General features: G+C 41.6%; 1 protein-coding gene across 1 annotated transcript in view; it reads right to left on the reverse strand.

The window, feature by feature from the left end:
- Positions 1 to 1,570: 1,570 nt before the first annotated feature.
- Positions 1,571 to 18,308, reverse strand: part of PLVAP (plasmalemma vesicle associated protein) — a 52,404-nt gene continuing 35,666 nt past the window's right edge. Inside the window, exons 4-5 of the mRNA XM_069767689.1 lie at positions 13,210 to 13,254; positions 1,571 to 5,115 (exon numbers count right to left, since the gene is read on the reverse strand). Coding sequence (XP_069623790.1) covers positions 13,216 to 13,254 — 39 coding nt within the window. The 3' untranslated portion in view covers positions 1,571 to 5,115; positions 13,210 to 13,215. The remainder of the gene's footprint in view (positions 5,116 to 13,209; positions 13,255 to 18,308) is intronic.

Here is an 18,308-nt window from a genome sequence, read left to right on the forward strand (position 1 = left end):
TGCTGCGGACTCAAACGCTAATGTGAACCTAGCCTTAGTGAGCATAGGCTGCTATCGTTCTCGACCATGCAGCATACTGGGTAAACAGGACTGCTCAAGACTTGTGCTGCTGAGAACGATCATAGATTGTCCTGCGCAAAAGATCATCTCAACAGAAGAACAAGTGTTTTGCTCGTTCATTGGGTGGTCAGCAAGCGTTTTTAAGAATTCCTGTTTATGATTATCTTTCAGTGTAAATACAGCTTTGGACCATGTGGCCTATGTGACTGAAGTGGGTGGACACCAGTGACAATACTTACCCGTGTCAGCCTGCCTACACGTCTTGTGGGCAGAGGAAGAGCCATGGGGGATTGAAGACTTTGTGAGTTATTAATTTTGTACATGATAGTGGTATTTTTTTCCACTACTATCATGTTATTCACCCTATGTGTGCCTATGGATCTCCTGTTAGGGAACGTATTGCTCCATTTAACATCAACTCTCATTGGCATGTCTTCTGAGTTTGCTTGGTTTCCTGTGTATTGATTTCTGTTTTTTAGCTATTCATCTTAGGTTTGTATATTTTTCTTTGCATGCTCTGTCCTGTTCTGCCTGTCCACGAGTATTGCCTATACTTACCTATTATTCCACTAAAGTACAGCAGAATACTCGTAAGTTATTATATGCATTTTTAGAGCCAATAGATGCATACTCACATACCTTTACAGATGTAGTTATTGGGTGCAGCATGTTACCATAATTTTTTACAGTACTCCGTACAACATAACTCTGTAATTTTAGTTGTGTCAGCAGGGTGGATCAGCAGGAGGGGGCCGAAAGGATAGGCTATCCATTTATCAAAAATGGAAAACCACTTAAATAATCAACAATGGGATGTTGAAAAGTCAATTTATCTTTTGAACTTGGTTATTCAAATCTAAAAGATCCAATGATTTTATGTTGTATACTTTGTGTGCCCCTAAGTTTCTGTTTGTAGTTGTGTTTAGAGGTTTGGTTGTAATAATTCCTTTTGGCATTTATAACATTTTTTTTTAAAGTCAACAAAATGTTAAATGTTTGTTTTATGAGGTACAATATTTTTCTTTAAAAGTACGTATAGAAATGTAACACTATATCGTCACATTATTTTGTATGGACTACATTTCAATCTAGTGCTGTTACATTTTTACATTATGGAGGTAAATGTTGATGGCATGTAAAATGCACATACATTATTTGACTTTTTTAGGCTTCCTCTGTCACCCCATTGGCGGGGTAGCAATGGGTTACTGGGCATCAGGGGTTAACATGTATTGCAGTATATTTATTATACCAGCAATTGTGTGTGCGCTGTGATGATCGCGAGTGGGGTTAAAAAATAAAAAAAACTAAAAGTTTAATAATATTGTAATTTTTTTAAAGATAAACAAATCAGGAAAATTTTTTTTTTTTTCACCAATTCACCAGTTTATCATCTAAACAGCTTTCAGGGCACATCACCTTTTTTTCCAATATGACCTTTTCCCCACCCTTACGGCTGTGTTTATTTCAGGTCTTTCCCGAGACATTAAATCATGACCACAATCAGGAATGACAGCAATAACTTGAGCATTTACTTTTTATATCCGCAAAAGTAAAAGAAATATTTACAAAAAGAACAATGTACGTGCGTTCATGTCGCCTGCTAAGAAAACAAGAGCAGCACACGGAGGCCAACAGTAGGGTTTCCTGTAATAATGAGTGTATTAATCACCGTACATAGTTTCTAAGAAGTGTCCAGGAAAGTTCTTGGCAGCAGGGAGGAACACGATTTCACAGAAAACGGTGCTCTTGGTTAGATGTTCGTTTGGGCGAGTTCCTTCAGAGTAAGCTAATGCTTTCGGAGCTTTGTTGTGATATCGCAGATAAACTAAGCTCAGCTATGGCGTGTCTATAGCATTATATACAGAAGGACATCATTACAATTTGCAGATAAGACCGTAGTGCAGCTTTGAATGCGTTTTTTAAATCCAAAACCAGAATAAATCAAAAACATAAATGAAACAATTCAAGTTATTTGTCTTTGTTTCAGCTTAAAGGATATGGACGCTATTGGGGTCATTTCTCTTTACTTAGATACATGTATTTTAGACTAAAATCATTTCTGCAATTTGATTTTTCATGAAAAAGTTAGCACTGTTTGGAGTTTTGTTTCCCTATCTCCCTTCATATTACAAACTACCTGCCTGTTCTGCCTAGCGCCGATCTCTAATGGGCCAGGTGGTGACTCTCCTGCTTCATTTGACCTCACGTCAACAGAGCAACTCTACCTCTTCTGGTCCGCTCTTTCAATGGGGTCATTGCCGACATCATACTGCTTGACAGTCGGTTCCCTGCAATGGGGAGCCAGTTGTCAATCATCATAATGTCGGCAGTAACACCCCATAAACAGAGCGTAGTGGAAGAGAAGGAGCTGCTCTGTCGACGTGATGTCACCAGAATCCACAGATTTGCCAGGAGGAGCAGTCTGTGATCGCTCTTAGCCGGCAGAGATCGGTGCCTTGCAAAACAGGCAGGTAGTTAGCAGCTGTAAACTGACATGCTGCTTTTGTCTCGATGTAGTGAAACAAATATATTAGGCCAGCTACTGCGCATACAGGCCCACTCCTGTACTGGTGCCCAGTGGGAAATTCACCTGTTCCCCTGTGGGCTAGTCTGAGCCTGTCATTGTCTGTCCTTTTCTGAGCTTTTCTCCACTGATTACTGAGCTCAAAATTCAGCTCAACTTTGATATAATTTGTAGTCCTAAATCAACCAAGTGGCATTCCGAAAAAGACACATAAAAAATTAACAAACTATCTCCTCAGAACGACTCACTAACAGATTCTTAGATAAGATCAGTTAAATGGTGCAAAATGTTTAATACAACCCAATTTTACATTTTTTTTAGTCCAAAATGTATGCAGTTCAGTATAAAAAATGTCCCAAAGGTATGCATTTTATATTAATCTTTGTAACAAATGTATCAAACCCACATTACATGTGCGAACATTTAATATTATCGGCTTATACTTGGTCATAAAATGAGTTCAAAGTAAAAGCAATGGTTTGGTGCTATCACCTATTACCAATACAGCAATCACCTTTCTGTCAGTTTGTCGAGATTCTAATTGACCTAGAATCTTCATCTGTTTCTTTGATTTATTATCGTTTCCACACCGTAACCAGCTGCTATTTCCTTCTGTTGGAATTTAATTTTTTAATGTTCTTTTGTAGATACTTGTATGGCAAGTATATCTGCTTGGGTATTTCACAGTTTTGGATATAGTCTATATCCGTTTTGACAACACCAACGTCAAGAATGTAATGACCTATATTACCGTAATTCAAACCCACCCAAATGTAGGCCAAAAGGATCCTGTTCTGATATACATTTCTCTAGTTCCCGTTCGAGCTGTGTCACCGTCAGCAGAGAGTCTTGGCAGATGTGGCCAGAGTACACCACCAGCCCAACCTAACAGTTTTCAGTTGAATTTTTATAGCCATACTACTATGTGTATTGGCTATCGTTCTGTTCTGTATATATCAGAAAAAACCTTTAACAACACACTCTGCAGGAAAAATCGACAGAAAATGTTGACTTTCTTCCAGCTACCTTTCTGTGGCTATATTGTACAAGCATATTAAACGTTACCTTCCATATTCATAAATCAGATTAATTCCTGTTCTTACAGTGTGAGGTGAAATAACATACACATTTCTGGAATATTAAAGAATGATTCTCTACTCACACTTGTGTCAAGGTTTCCATCTCTAACACCTCCATGCTGCATCACCAAGTCTATTGTACAACACATACTATGAGTTTCTGTACAAAGGGGTCAATCAATCACCACCCAGTTATTTGTCGTTCTGAAGAGAACAGAGTGGCACTACTTGGGTCACTACTTTCCAGAGTCGCTAAAGCAGATTGAGATGGCGCCCCATACACATTTGACTAATCTGATATCAACACTATATAAGTGCACCATGTGCAGACGTTGATTGGGCTTGTCCGATTTTGGACTGATCACTTTGCTCTCCCAGAGATAAGCTGCCGGCACATGTCTGTTGGTGACTTCGTCGAGTGCTCATGTGTATGGGAGAGTTGAGCGAGATTTCTGGCCAAACGATGTCATTTAATGTGTATGGCCAGCTTTAAGCTGTAAGAAACTTTTTAGCAAACTGACAGAAGAAGGTAAACCTGATTTGCTGTTATTCAGTAGGTACAACTGCTTTAAAGAGAATCAGTCAACAAGTTTTCACTATGTAATCTGAGGGCATAGTGATGTAGGGCTGAGACCCTGATTTCAGCAGTGTGTCATATACTAGACTGTGTAAATAAAATTAGTATTTTATCAGCAGGAGATTATCACTGCAGGACAAACTGCCTCGTGCCTCCAAGTCCAATTATGCCCCCAGTGCTGATCTGCAGCATTCTGTCAATATGCAATGTATCCAGAAAACAGCAATCAGCAGTGGGGGGTTACACAGGACTCAACCTTCTGACCTCTGCTAGAGCTGCAGCAGAGAAATCTATTATTCTAACAAAACTACTGCACCCAGTAAACTAAGTGCTACATTACTGGAATCTTTGTCCCCACATCAGATTGCATAGCAAAAATCTGCTGACAGATTCACTTTAGTAAAATTGATACATATTCCATTGTACCATTTCTCAGGGCATTTTGTCATGATAATGAATTGGGGTCTGCCTCGGTGAGCTCATTGTCTAGTAAAGACAAGACATCTGTGAAATTCTATACACAACATCCTATACAAAATACAATCATCTTCAATGATGAATTAGTAAAATACTTAGTAATTGGGATACATGCATTGACAACATTCTGTGGTTTACTAAAACAATAAACATATTAATGGAAAGATATTTATATAATTTTTAACCCTTAAACAATACAATACAACACAATTTTATGTAACTTTTTTTTTCCTGGGTTGATGAATTTTATTCTAAATTATGAATGTTACTGTGTGGTTACTGGTGTGTGAAGCAAAAAATAACACTCGACTTCTGCAATTACAAAACTGCTGAGGGTTGTTGTAAGCATCTTTTTTTCTGTGAGCAGAACACCTTTCTTTGCATCTTTTAAACATCTGCATAAAAAAAGAAAAAGTCAGCTATTAATACAGTGCCATTTTATTTATAATACTAGCTACTGCCATTTACAGTGGTGGAATCATCTATAGTGGTGGAATCATCTATAGTGGTGGAATCATCTAAAGTGGTGGAATCATCTATAGTGGTGGAATCATCTATAGTGGTGGAATCATCTAAAGTGGTGGAATCATCTATAGTGGTGGAATCATCTATAGTGGTGGAATCATCTAAAGTGGTGGAATCATCTATAGTGGTGGAATCATCTATAGTGGTGGAATCATCTAAAGTGGTGGAATCATCTATAGTGGTGGAATCATCTATAGTGGTGGAATCATCTATAGTGGTGGAATCATCTAAAGTGGTGGAATCATCTATAGTGGTGGAATCATCTATAGTGGTGGAATCATCTATAGTGGTGGAATCATCTATAGTGGTGGAATCATCTAAAGTGGTGGAATCATCTAAAGTGGTGGAATCATCTATAGTGGTGGAATCATGTATAGTGGTGGAATCATCTATAGTGGTGGAATCATCTATAGTGGTGGAATCATGTATAGTGGTGGAATCATCTATAGTGGTGGAATCATCTATAGTGGTGGAATCATCTATAGTGGTGGAATCATCTAAAGTGGTGGAATCATCTAAAGTGGTGGAATCATCTATAGTGGTGGAATCATCTATAGTGGTGGAATCATCTAAAGTGGTGGAATCATCTAAAGTGGTGGAATCATCTATAGTGGTGGAATCATCTATAGTGGTGGAATCATGTATAGTGGTGGAATCATCTATAGTGGTGGAATCATCTAAAGTGGTGGAATCATCTATAGTGGTGGAATCATCTAAAGTGGTGGAATCATCTATAGTGGTGGAATCATCTATAGTGGTGGAATCATCTAAAGTGGTGGAATCATCTATAGTGGTGGAATCATCTATAGTGGTGGAATCATCTATAGTGGTGGAATCATCTATAGTGGTGGAATCATCTAAAGTGGTGGAATCATCTATAGTGGTGGAATCATCTAAAGTGGTGGAATCATCTATAGTGGTGGAATCATCTAAAGTGGTGGAATCATCTATAGTGGTGGAATCATCTAAAGTGGTGGAATCATCTATAGTGGTGGAATCATGTATAGTGGTGGAATCATCTATAGTGGTGGAATCATCTATAGTGGTGGAATCATCTAAAGTGGTGGAATCATCTATAGTGGTGGAATCATGTATAGTGGTGGAATCATCTATAGTGGTGGAATCATCTATAGTGGTGGATTCATCTATAGTGGTGGAATCATCTATAATAGTGGAATCATCAATAGTGGTGAATTCATCTATAGTGGTGGAATCATCTATAGTGGTGGAATCATCTAAAGTGGTGGAATCATCTATAGTGGTGGAATCATCTAAAGTGGTGGAATCATCTATAGTGGTGGAATCATCTAAAGTGGTGGAATCATCTAAAGTGGTGGAATCATCTATAGTGGTGGAATCATCTAAAGTGGTGGAATCATGTATAGTGGTGGAATCATCTATAGTGGTGGAATCATCTATAGTGGTGGAATCATCTAAAGTGGTGGAATCATCTAAAGTGGTGGAATCATCTATAGTGGTGGAATCATGTATAGTGGTGGAATCATCTAAAGTGGTGGAATCATCTATAGTGGTGGAATCATCTATAGTGGTGGATTCATCTGTAGTGGTGGAATCATGTATAGTGGTGGATTCATCTGTAGTGGTGGAATCATCTATAGTAGTGGAATCATCTATAGTGGTGGAATCATCTATAGTGGTGGAATCATGTATAGTGGTGGAATCATCTATAGTGGTGGAATCATCTAATGTGGTGGAATCATCTATAGTGGTGGAATCATCTAAAGTGGTGGAATCATCTATAGTGGTGGAATCATCTATAGTGGTGGAATCATCTAAAGTGGTGGAATCATCTATAGTGGTGGAATCATCTATAGTGGTGGAATCATCTATAGTGGTGGAATCATCTAAAGTGGTGGAATCATCTATAGTGGTGGAATCATCTAAAGTGGTGGAATCATCTAAAGTGGTGGAATCATCTAAAGTGGTGGAATCATCTATAGTGGTGGAATCATCTAAAGTGGTGGAATCATCTATAGTGGTGGAATCATGTATAGTGGTGGAATCATCTATAGTGGTGGAATCATCTATAGTGGTGGAATCATCTAAAGTGGTGGAATCATCTAAAGTGGTGGAATCATCTATAGTGGTGGAATCATGTATAGTGGTGGAATCATCTATAGTGGTGGAATCATCTATAGTGGTGGAATCATCTATAGTGGTGGATTCATCTATAGTGGTGGAATCATCTATAATAGTGGAATCATCAATAGTGTTGAATTCATCTATAGTGGTGGAATCATCTATAGTGGTGGAATCATCTAAAGTGGTGGAATCATCTATAGTGGTGGAATCATCTATAGTGGTGGAATCATCTAAAGTGGTGGAATCATCTATAGTGATGGAATCATCTATAGTGGTGGAATCATCTATAGTGGTAGAATCATCTATAGTGGTGGAATCATCTAAAGTGGTGGAATCATCTATAGTGGTGGAATCATCTAAAGTGGTGGAATCATCTATAGTGGTGGAATCATCTAAAGTGGTGGAATCATCTATAGTGGTGGAATCATCTAAAGTGGTGGAATCATCTAAAGTGGTGGAATCATCTATAGTGGTGGAATCATCTAAAGTGGTGGAATCATCTATAGTGGTGGAATCATCTATAGTGGTGGAATCATCTAAAGTGGTGGAATCATCTAAAGTGGTGGAATCATCTATAGTGGTGGAATCATGTATAGTGGTGGAATCATCTATAGTGGTGGAATCATCTATAGTGGTGGAATCATCTATAGTGGTGGATTCATCTGTAGTGGTGGAATCATGTATAGTGGTGGATTCATCTGTAGTGGTGGAATCATCTATAGTAGTGGATTCATTTGTAGTGGTGGATTCATCTGTAGTGGTGGAATCATCAGGTTATACATACTAGATTCCTTGATAGGGCCTTGATCCAGGAAACTAGTCTGATTGCCATATGTGGAGTCGGGAAGGAATTTTTTTCCCCAATGTGGAGCCACATGGGTTTTTTTTTGCCTTCCTCTGGATCAACATGTTAGGGCATGTTAGGTTAGGCTATGGGTTTAACTAGATGGACTTAAAGTCTTCCTTCAACCTTAATAACTATGTAACTATGTTACTATGTATAGTGGTGGAATCATGTATAGTGGTTGAATCATCTATAGTGGAGGATTCATCTATAGTGGTGGATTCATCTATAGTGATGGATTCATCTATAGTGGTGGATTCATCTGTAGTGGTGGAATCATCTACAGTGGTGGATTCATCTATAGTGGTGGAATCATCTATAGTGGTGGAATAAACTACAGTAGTGGATTCATCTATAGTGGTGGATTCATCTGTAGTGGTGGATCCATCTGTAGTGGTGGATTCATCTATAGTGGTGGAATCATCTATAGTGGTGGATTAATCTATAGTGGTAGATTTATCTATAGTGGTGGATCTGTAGTGGTGAATCATCAGGTTATATGTACTAGATTCCTTGATAGGGCGTTGATCCAGGGAACTAGTCTGATTGCCGTATGTGGAGTCAGGAAGGAATTTTTTTCCCCAATGTGGAGCTCACTCTTTGCCACATGTTTTTTTTTGCTTTCCTCTGGATCAACATGTTAGGGCATATTAGGTTAGGCTATGGGTTGAACTAGATGGACTAAAAGTCTTTCTTTAACCTTAATAACTATGTTTCTACGTTACTTTGCATAGTGGTGGAATCATCTATAGTGGTGGAATCATCTACAGTGGTGGATTCATCTATAGTGGTGGATTCATCTATAGTGGTGGATTCATCTGTAGTGGTGGAATCATCTATAGTGGTGGAATCATCTATAGTGGTGGATTCATCTGTAGTGGTGGAATCATCTATATTGGTGGATTCATCTATAGTGGTGGATTAATCTGTAGTGGTGGATTCATCTACAGTGGTGGACTCATGTATAGTGGTGGATTCATCTGTAGTGGTGGAATCATCTATAGTTGTGGATTCATTTGTAGTGGTGGATTCATCTGTAGTGGTGGAATCATCAGGTTATATATACTAGATTCCTTGATAGGGCCTTGATCCAGGAAACTAGTCTGATTGCCATATGTGGAGTCGGGAAGGATTTTTTTTCCCCAATGTGGAGCCACATGGGTTTTTTTTGCCTTCCTCTGGATCAACATGTTAGGGCATGTTAGGTTAGGCTATGGGTTTAACTAGATGGACTTAAAGTCTTCCTTCAACCTTAATAGCTATGTTACTATGTTACTATGTATAGTGGTGGAATCATGTATAGTGGTTGAATCATCTATAGTGGAGGATTCATCTGTAGTGGTGGATTCATCTATAGTGGTGGATTCATCTATAGTGGTGGATTCATCTGTAGTGGTGGAATCATCTACAGTGGTGGATTCATCTATAGTGGTGGAATCATCTATAGTGGTGGAATAAACTACAGTAGTGGATTCATCTATAGTGGTGGATTCATCTGTAGTGGTGGATCCATCTGTAGTGGTGGATTCATCTATAGTGGTGGAATCATCTATAGTGGTGGATTAATCTATAGTGGTAGATTTATCTATAGTGGTGGATCTGTAGTGGTGAATCATCAGGTTATATGTACTAGATTCCTTGATAGGGCGTTGATCCAGGGAACTAGTCTGATTGCCGTATGTGGAGTCATGAAGGAATTTTTTTCCCCAATGTGGAGCTCACTCTTTGCCACATGGTTTTTTTTGCTTTCCTCTGGATCAACATGTTAGGGCATATTAGGTTAGGCTATGGGTTGAACTAGATGGACTAAAAGTCTTTCTTTAACCTTAAAAACTATGTTTCTACGTTACTTTGCATAGTGGTGGAATCATCTATAGTGGTGGATTCATCTGTAGTGGTGGAATCATCTATAGTGGTGGATTCATCTGTAGTGGTGGAATCATCTATAGTGGTGTATTCATCTATAGTGGTGTATTCATCTATAGTGGTGTATTCATCTATAGTGGTGGATTCATCTATAGTGGTGGAATCATGTATAGTGGTGGATTCATCTATAGTGGTGGAATCATCTATAGCGGTGGAATCATCTATAGTGGTGGATTCATCTATAGTGGTGGAATCATGTATAGTTGGTGGATTCATCTTTAGTGGTGGATTCATCTATAGTGGTGGAATCATCTATAATAGTGGAATCATCAATAGTGGTGGATTCATCTATAGTGGTGGATTCATCTATAGTGGTGGAATCATCTATAGTGGTGGAATCATCTATAGTGGTGGATTCATCTATAGTGGTGGAATCATCTATAATAGTGGAATCATCAATAGTGGTGAATTCATCTATAGTGGTGGAATCATGTATAGTGGTGGATTCATCTATAGTGGTGGAATCATGTATAGTTGGTGGATTCATCTTTAGTGGTGGATTCATCTATAGTGATGGAATCATATATAGTGGTGGATTCATCTATAGTGGTGGAATCATCTACAGTGATGGAATCATCTATAGTGATGGAATCATCTATAGTGGTGGATTCATCTATAGTTATAGATTTATCTTGTGTTGCTTTTTAATCTTTTGATCGTCAGAAAGGCGCTGGTCTGGTGCCAAAATGCGTCGGTACTAATAAAACCTAATCTGAAGCTCCAAAGTACTTCCTTTCCCTCAGCCCGCCTAACATGATTCTCTCTATTTGGTAACTTTTGTGTTGCTAAACACTTTAATATGCTATTTCCTTTTGAGTGTAGAGCAGCATCAAATCTCACAGAAGTGAACACATAATCATCGAGATTCCTGTTTATAACACTATTTCCATGTATGCGATATACGCTGTATATATTAGGACTAAATTCTCCTGTACTGTTGGTATGTGTTTTGTCACAACATGTTGGGGTTCTGAATCCCCAAATTTATTGAATTTTTTATTGTTATTTTTAACTGTCAGTCAAAGGCAGACTGTTCAAGTAAGACTTGTTTGGCTGAACCAGTTCAAGTAGTCCCTGTTACTATAAAAATAGGATCTAGCCCTAACCTCTTTAGTGGTGGAATCATCTATAGTGATGGAATCATGTATAGTGGTGGGTTCATCTATAGTGGTGGAATCATCTACAGTGGTGGATTCATCTATAGTGGTGGAATCATCTACAGTGATGGAATCATCTATCGTGGCGGATTCATCTATAGTGGTGGAATCATCTACAGTGATGGAATCATCTATAGTGGTGGGTTCATCTATAGTTGTAGATTTATCGTGTGTTGCTATTTAGTCTTTTGACCTTGAGAAAGGCGCTGGTCTGGCGCCAAAACGCGTTGGTACTATTAAAACCTAATCTGAAGCTCCAAAGCGCTTCCTTTCCCACAGCCCGCCTAATATGATTCTGTCTATTTGGTAAATTTTGTGTTGCTAAACACTTTAATACACTACTTCCTTTTGAGTGTAGAGCAGCATCAAATCCCACAGAAGGGAACACAGATAATCATCTAGATTCCTCTTTATAACACTATTTCCATATATCCTACATACGCTGTATATACTAGGACTAAATTCTCCTGTACTGTTGGTATGTGTTTTGTCACAACATGTTGGGGTTCTGAATCCCCAAATTTATTGAATTTTTTTTATTGCTATTTTTAACTGTCAGTCAAAGGCAGACTGTTCAGGTAAGGCTTGTTTGGCTGGACCAGTTCAAGTAGTCCCAGTTACTATAAAAACAGGATCTAGCCCTACCATATTTTTGTGTGAAATTAATGTAAATTCTACTAAAATTTATTTCCAGTTTCTTTTGTTAACTTTATAGTGAAATTCTTAAGCTGCCCTGTTAACTGTATCATACATATTCAGGGCCGGCGTCACCACCCGGTGTACCTGGGCAAGTGCCAGGGCCCTGGACGAATTGGAGACCCACTTGCCGTCGTGGACACCGACACAATATTGGGCCCGTGAGTCGCCTTCTGTCCTGAGCACTGCAGAGAGTCATAAGACCACAGCAGCTAAGGGGAGGTGAGTACTTGATTATTTATTTTTTATCTATGTAGCAATATATAGGACCATTATACTGTATGGAGCAATATATGGGGCTATTATAATATATGGAGCACTATATGATGCCATTATATTCTGTATGGAACAATATATGGGGTCCATTATACTGTAAGGAGCAATTTATGGGACTCATTATACTGTATGGAGTAATATATGGGTCAATTATATACTGTATGGAGCACTATATGGGCCCATAATACAGTATGGAGCAATATATGGTCCCATTATACTGCATGGAGCACTATATGAGGCCCATTATACTATATGCAGCATTATATGGGGCACATTATACTGCATGGAGCACTATATGTGACCATTATATACTATACAAGCAATATATGGGATCCATTATATTGTATGGAGCACTATATGGGGCCCATTATACTGTATGCAGCATTATATGGGGCCCATTATAATGTATGGAGCACTATATCTGACCATTATATACTATAGTAGCAATATATGGGGCCTATTATACTGTATGGAGCATTAAATGGGGCAATTATACTGTATGGAGCATTATATGGGGCTCATTAACCTGTATGGAGCAATATATGGGGCCCATTATAGTATATGGAGCAATATATCGGGCCCATAATACTGTATGGAGGACTATGTGGTGCCCATAATACTGTATGGAGGACTATGTGGTGCCCATAATATTGTATGGAGGACTATACTGTCTGTTCTAACATTAAAAGTCTGCAGTCACTCTGTGTGATTGCAGACTTTTGAATCTTCGGGGTGTGCACTGTGCGCTGCGATGATTCACCGGTTTCTGAGCCATTGTAGAATTTACAAAAGACATCACTCATGTATTGTAAGTAGTAAGTGAAATCTTTTGGCATGGTACTATATCTATATTTTACTGCCGTATCTGTGCATCATAAATCGTGGTAAGTATTAAAGGGGCTACTCTTTTCCCCGGGGCCCATGAAAACCTGGAGCCAGCCCTGTACATATGATATACTTACCTAGATTTAATTTCTTGGAAATATGCCAGGCATGCGTCCCCCAGTCTAAATTAAAAATAAAATAAAGACAATAGTAAATGTATTTATTCAATTTATATTAATAAGCGTGTTGAGACATGTAAACTTCAAAATACATTATAGTTTTTTTTCTCGAAATCTATGTAGAAAGCTTAAAAAAAAATTAAATATATTTCATCTTTTGAAATTTTGGGAAGCAAAAATAGGGTATAACAATATGTAGCTAAAGGAAATAGTATGTTTAGATGGAATTCTCTGAATAAACTTTTGTTACAGCGATGCCAGTGAGCTAGTCAAATTAGCCTTGGGAGTGAGGAAAGTCAAGTAGTTAGTGGTAGGAGAATCAATCCCCAAATAAAGTGGTCATGCCCACCCATCAGATTCATCAGAAGGTACACCATTCTAGTGGCATAACTTACTCCACAAATGTACACCAGCCCCATGACTGGCACGCATTTCTGGTAACAACGTGCGCTGGGTACCAAACGCACCTCATTCACTTAATGAATCGGGTCAGTGTGCTTCAGCGACGGCTTCACTTAGACTGTTGTTTACTATACCAGTCGTAATGCATTGCCACTAATCTCTTCATTTTAATTTTACGCCACAAGGGGACAAATATATGCCTTGATTTATGAAAGATTTGTCTCCAAAAAAATGAGCGTCAGAGTTCTTAAAGAGGTTATCATGGACTATATTTTTTTCATGGGCCTAAGTAGTTGCTAACTACCTACCTATTGTGCCCGGCGCCGATCTCCATGAAGCAGGAGAATTGTGAGTTGTCTGTGATCGCTCTGAGCTGGCGCTGGGCCGAACACACAGGCAGATAGTAACTACTTGCATGACAAAAAGTCCTGGATAACCCCTTTAAGTTTAATCCCACGTGTATGTTAAATGATTAGCATATGACATCAATATCACTGTCAGGTCGCCATTATCACCGCCGCGGCCCCTGCTGTCCGCTTTTACTTACCGCTCCTCGGCGTCCCGGCGCGCTCCTGTTCCAGCGCCGCCTTCTCTGCTCGCTCTCCCGGCTCCTGCTTCCTGTCGGGCGCGCGCGCACTAGGGTGTCCTGCGCACGCGCACTCTGCCTTCCCTGCTCCGGTCAGCCCTGTGTCTCGCTGGCAGCGCTGACGTTACAAGCAGCGCTCCTGCGCGTCCACAGCACCCTCTACTGGGAGCACTTGTATGCGCACTCTGCCTTTTTCTTTAGACACTCTTTCCCCTGCTCTCTGTGGTCCTGGAGGACCATGACCCGGAAGGTACGCTGCCACTCTGCATTTAAGGCCGCCTCTTCCTTTTGGCTGTGCCTGTCTGTCATTTGTTTTCTGGCAAATGCCTCTGGCTCCCTCGCTTCCTAGCATACCTTACGTTCTCCCTGCTGCTTGTCTCTGACTTTTCGTTTCTGTGTATTATCATTAACTGTCTCCTTGCTTCCCTTGCAGCTCCAGTTCTCCTGTACCTTCGTTTCTTCCCGGTGTTCCAGATCCTCTGCCTAGTCCTTCCGCCATCGTCTCCTGCGCTTCCGTGGTCTCGTGTCTCCATCCTGTCTTCCGGTTTGTCCTTCCATTCTCTGTCTGTCTTGTCAGTTCCCGTTACCCATTCCGCTTCTCCTTCTTCATTCTCTTTTCCGTCGTCCCTGCCCTGACCTTTTCCTTTCCTTGTACTTTGGTACCGGCTGCCGTTCAGTAGTCTCCCCTGGGCCTGCTCCTAACGCTCCCTGTATAGGGGGCGGTCCACCTGGTCCACTCGTCCTGGGGAGGTTCGCTGTTTCGGTCCAGTGGGTCCATTTATCTCGCTTTCCTGGTCCCTGAGCGTAACAGTACAGACAGGCCATGGATCCCGCTGGTACCTCTGCTTCCACCCAAAAGGAACTCTTGTTTTTACGGGAGAACCAAAGCCGGATTATGGGTTTTCTTAAATCTATGGAGTCCCGTTTAGCTGCTCTTCAACCCTCCGACCCGGGGAGCGCAACCCAGCTGGCCAGTCTCCAGCAAGAGCTCGCCCAGCAACATGATACCCAGGGCCACATACTGAGTTACATGGCTTCTGTGGATAATCGTCTGCTCGCCCTTCAAACTGCCACCTCAGCCCCTGCCCAGGCTCCGGCTTCGCACCCTCCTCCTCGTCTGGCTAGGCCGCCGCGATACGGGGGAGATCCTAAATTGTGTCGAGGTTTCCTAAACCAATGCCTGATGCACTTTGAACTTCTGCCACAACAATACCCCACTGACCGAGCTAAGGTGGCCTTTATTGTGTCTCACTTGGAGGGTGTGGCCCTGGCCTGGGTTAACCCCCTTTGGGAACGTGATGATCCTCTCGTCTCCCAACTCTCTTCTTTTCTAGAGACCTTTCGTAAGGTCTTCGATGAGCCGGGACGGTTGGCTTCTACTACCGAGTCTCTTTTTAGTCTCCGCCAGGGTACTCTTTCTGTCGGCCAGTACGCCATTCAATTTCGTACCTTGTCGTCCGAGCTGGGCTGGAACAATGAGGCTTTGGTTGGGGCCTTCTGGCGCGGTCTGTCTGGTCGAATTAAGGACGAGTTGGCGGGTAGAGACACTCCTACAATTCTGGAGGATCTGATTTCCCTGGCGACCCGCATTGACTTGCGTTTTCAGGAACGTCTCCGTGAATCGGCCAGGGAGAGGAGACCGCCTCGTCCAGTCCTATCTTCTCGCAGTCCTCCTCGCTCTCCTCAAGTCTCTCCTTCTGTGGTATCTGCTCCTGAACCTATGCAGGTGGACCGTATCAAGCCGGCGGAGCAGCGTCGTAAGGAGAGACTGGCACAGGGTCTCTGCTTTTACTGTGGCAGTGCCTCCCATCTTCTGCGTTCCTGTCCGGTGAGGCCGGGAAACGCTTTCGCCTAGGTCAGGTAAGGGAGGCTTACCTGGGTGATAGTGATTCCTCTCTACCTTTTACTCTTTCAGTTCAGTTGCATATCGGTTCCGCTCGCTTTTCTAAAGTAGCGTATGTTGATTCTGGAGTGGCTGGAAATTTTATTCAACTCGAGGCGGTCAGTAGGTTTCAAATTCCTGTCAGATCCTTGGAGTCTCCTCGGCAGTTAGCTTCAGTTGACGGTCGGCCCTTGCAGGAGACCGTTACTTTGGTCAGAGAAGAAGTGGAACTGCAAATCGGAGCTTTACATCGGGAGAAGATTGCCTTCTACGTGTTGCCATCTTTATCTCATACGTTTCTCCTGGGTCTTCCATGGTTAAGAATACACGAGCCAGTTTTAGATTGGCGTTCTGGTGATGTCCTCCGTTGGGGTCATTCCTGTCAAACTAAATGTCTACGTCCTGTTCTTCCTTTAAGGTCATCCATGTCTACTTCTCCTCCGGCAGGTTTGCCTTCAGCCTATCACTCCTTTGCTGATGTCTTCGATAAGAAAGAAGCGGAGAACTTGCCCCCGCATCGCCCATATGACTGCCCGATCGACCTCGTTCCTGGTTCAACTCCACCCAGAGGACGAATCTATCCACTGAATCTTCTTGAGTCTCAAGCCATGTCCGAGTATGTTCAGGAGAATTTGGCCAAGGGTTTCATCCGGAAGTCCTCCTCACCCGCAGGTGCAGGTTTCTTTTTTGTTAAGAAGAAGGACGGAACCCTCCGTCCCTGCATCGACTACCGTGGTCTTAATTGTATTACTATTAAGAACAAGTATCCACTGCCTCTTATTCCTGAACTTTTTGATCGGCTACGGGGAGCTCGAATTTTTACTAAGCTGGATCTTCGCGGGGCCTACAATCTTATCCGAATTCGTTCCGAAGATGAGTGGAAGACCGCTTTCAACACCAGAGATGGTCACTATGAGTACCTCGTCATGCCCTTCGGCTTATGCAATGCCCCCGCGGTATTCCAAGAATTTGTGAATGACATTTTCCGTGATCTTTTGTATTCTTGCGTGGTGGTATATCTGGACGATATTCTCGTTTATTCTCCTGACCTGTCTACTCACAGAAGGGACGTTCGTCTTGTTCTTCTGCGTCTGAGGGAGAATCGTCTATTCGCCAAGATCGAGAAATGCGCCTTTGAGCAGTCATCTCTTCCTTTCCTGGGATACATTATCTCCGACTCTGGTCTATGCATGGATCCGGAAAAGGTTTCCGCCGTGCTCAACTGGCCACGTCCTCTTGGTACCAAAGCTATCCAGCGATTCGTCGGTTTCGCGAATTACTACCGACAATTCATTCCTCACTTTTCTTCTCTAATCAAATCCATCATCTCCTTGATTCACAAGGGATCCGATCCTCACATCTGGACCCCTGAAGCTGAAGATGCCTTTCTTTCTTTGAAACAAGCCTTCTCCACAGCTCCCGTACTTCATCGTCCTGAAGTCAATAAACCTTTTATTCTCGAAGTGGATGCTTCTGCAGTAGGAGCAGGGGCAGTACTGTCTCAAGAATCTTCGTCTGGGCGATTTGTCACCTGCGGTTTCTTTTCCAAGACCTTCTCTCCTTCTGAGCGAAACTATTCTATTGGTGACATGGAGTTATTGGCCATAAAGTTGGCTCTACAAGAGTGGAGATACCTTTTGGAGGGAGCTGTTCACCCGTTCAGGATCTATACGGACCACAAGAATCTAGCTTATATTCGTTCGGTTCAGAGACTTAATTCCCGGAAAGCTAGATGGTCCCTTTTCTTTGCTCGTTTTAATTTCGAGTTACATTTTCGTCCTGGCAATAAAAATCTTAAGGCCGACGCTCTCTCCAGATCCTTTTTGCCTACCGACTCAGAGGAAGAGGCTTCGCATATTCTGGATCCCTCCAAGGTCATCGTAGTAGCTCCCGTCAATCTGTCTTCGCTGCCTCCGGGCAAGACCTTCGTCTCTGAGCGCAACAGAAGGCGAGTTTTACGTTGGGGCCATGCCTCCAAGTTTGCTGGTCATGCCGGTCTTAAGAAGACGCTCTTGCTTCTTTCCCGCTACTACTGGTGGCCGACTCTTTCCCAGGATGTTCAAGATTTTGTTGCTTCTTGTCCGTCTTGTGCCAAGAACAAGATTCCTAGACGACGGCCCTCAGGACTTCTTCATCTGCTGCCAGTTCCTTCAGCTCCGTGGCAACACATTGCAATGGATTTCATCA

Source organism: Ranitomeya imitator, chromosome 1 (assembly GCF_032444005.1).
Source record: "Ranitomeya imitator isolate aRanImi1 chromosome 1, aRanImi1.pri, whole genome shotgun sequence".
Classification (NCBI taxonomy): Eukaryota; Metazoa; Chordata; class Amphibia; order Anura; family Dendrobatidae; genus Ranitomeya; species Ranitomeya imitator.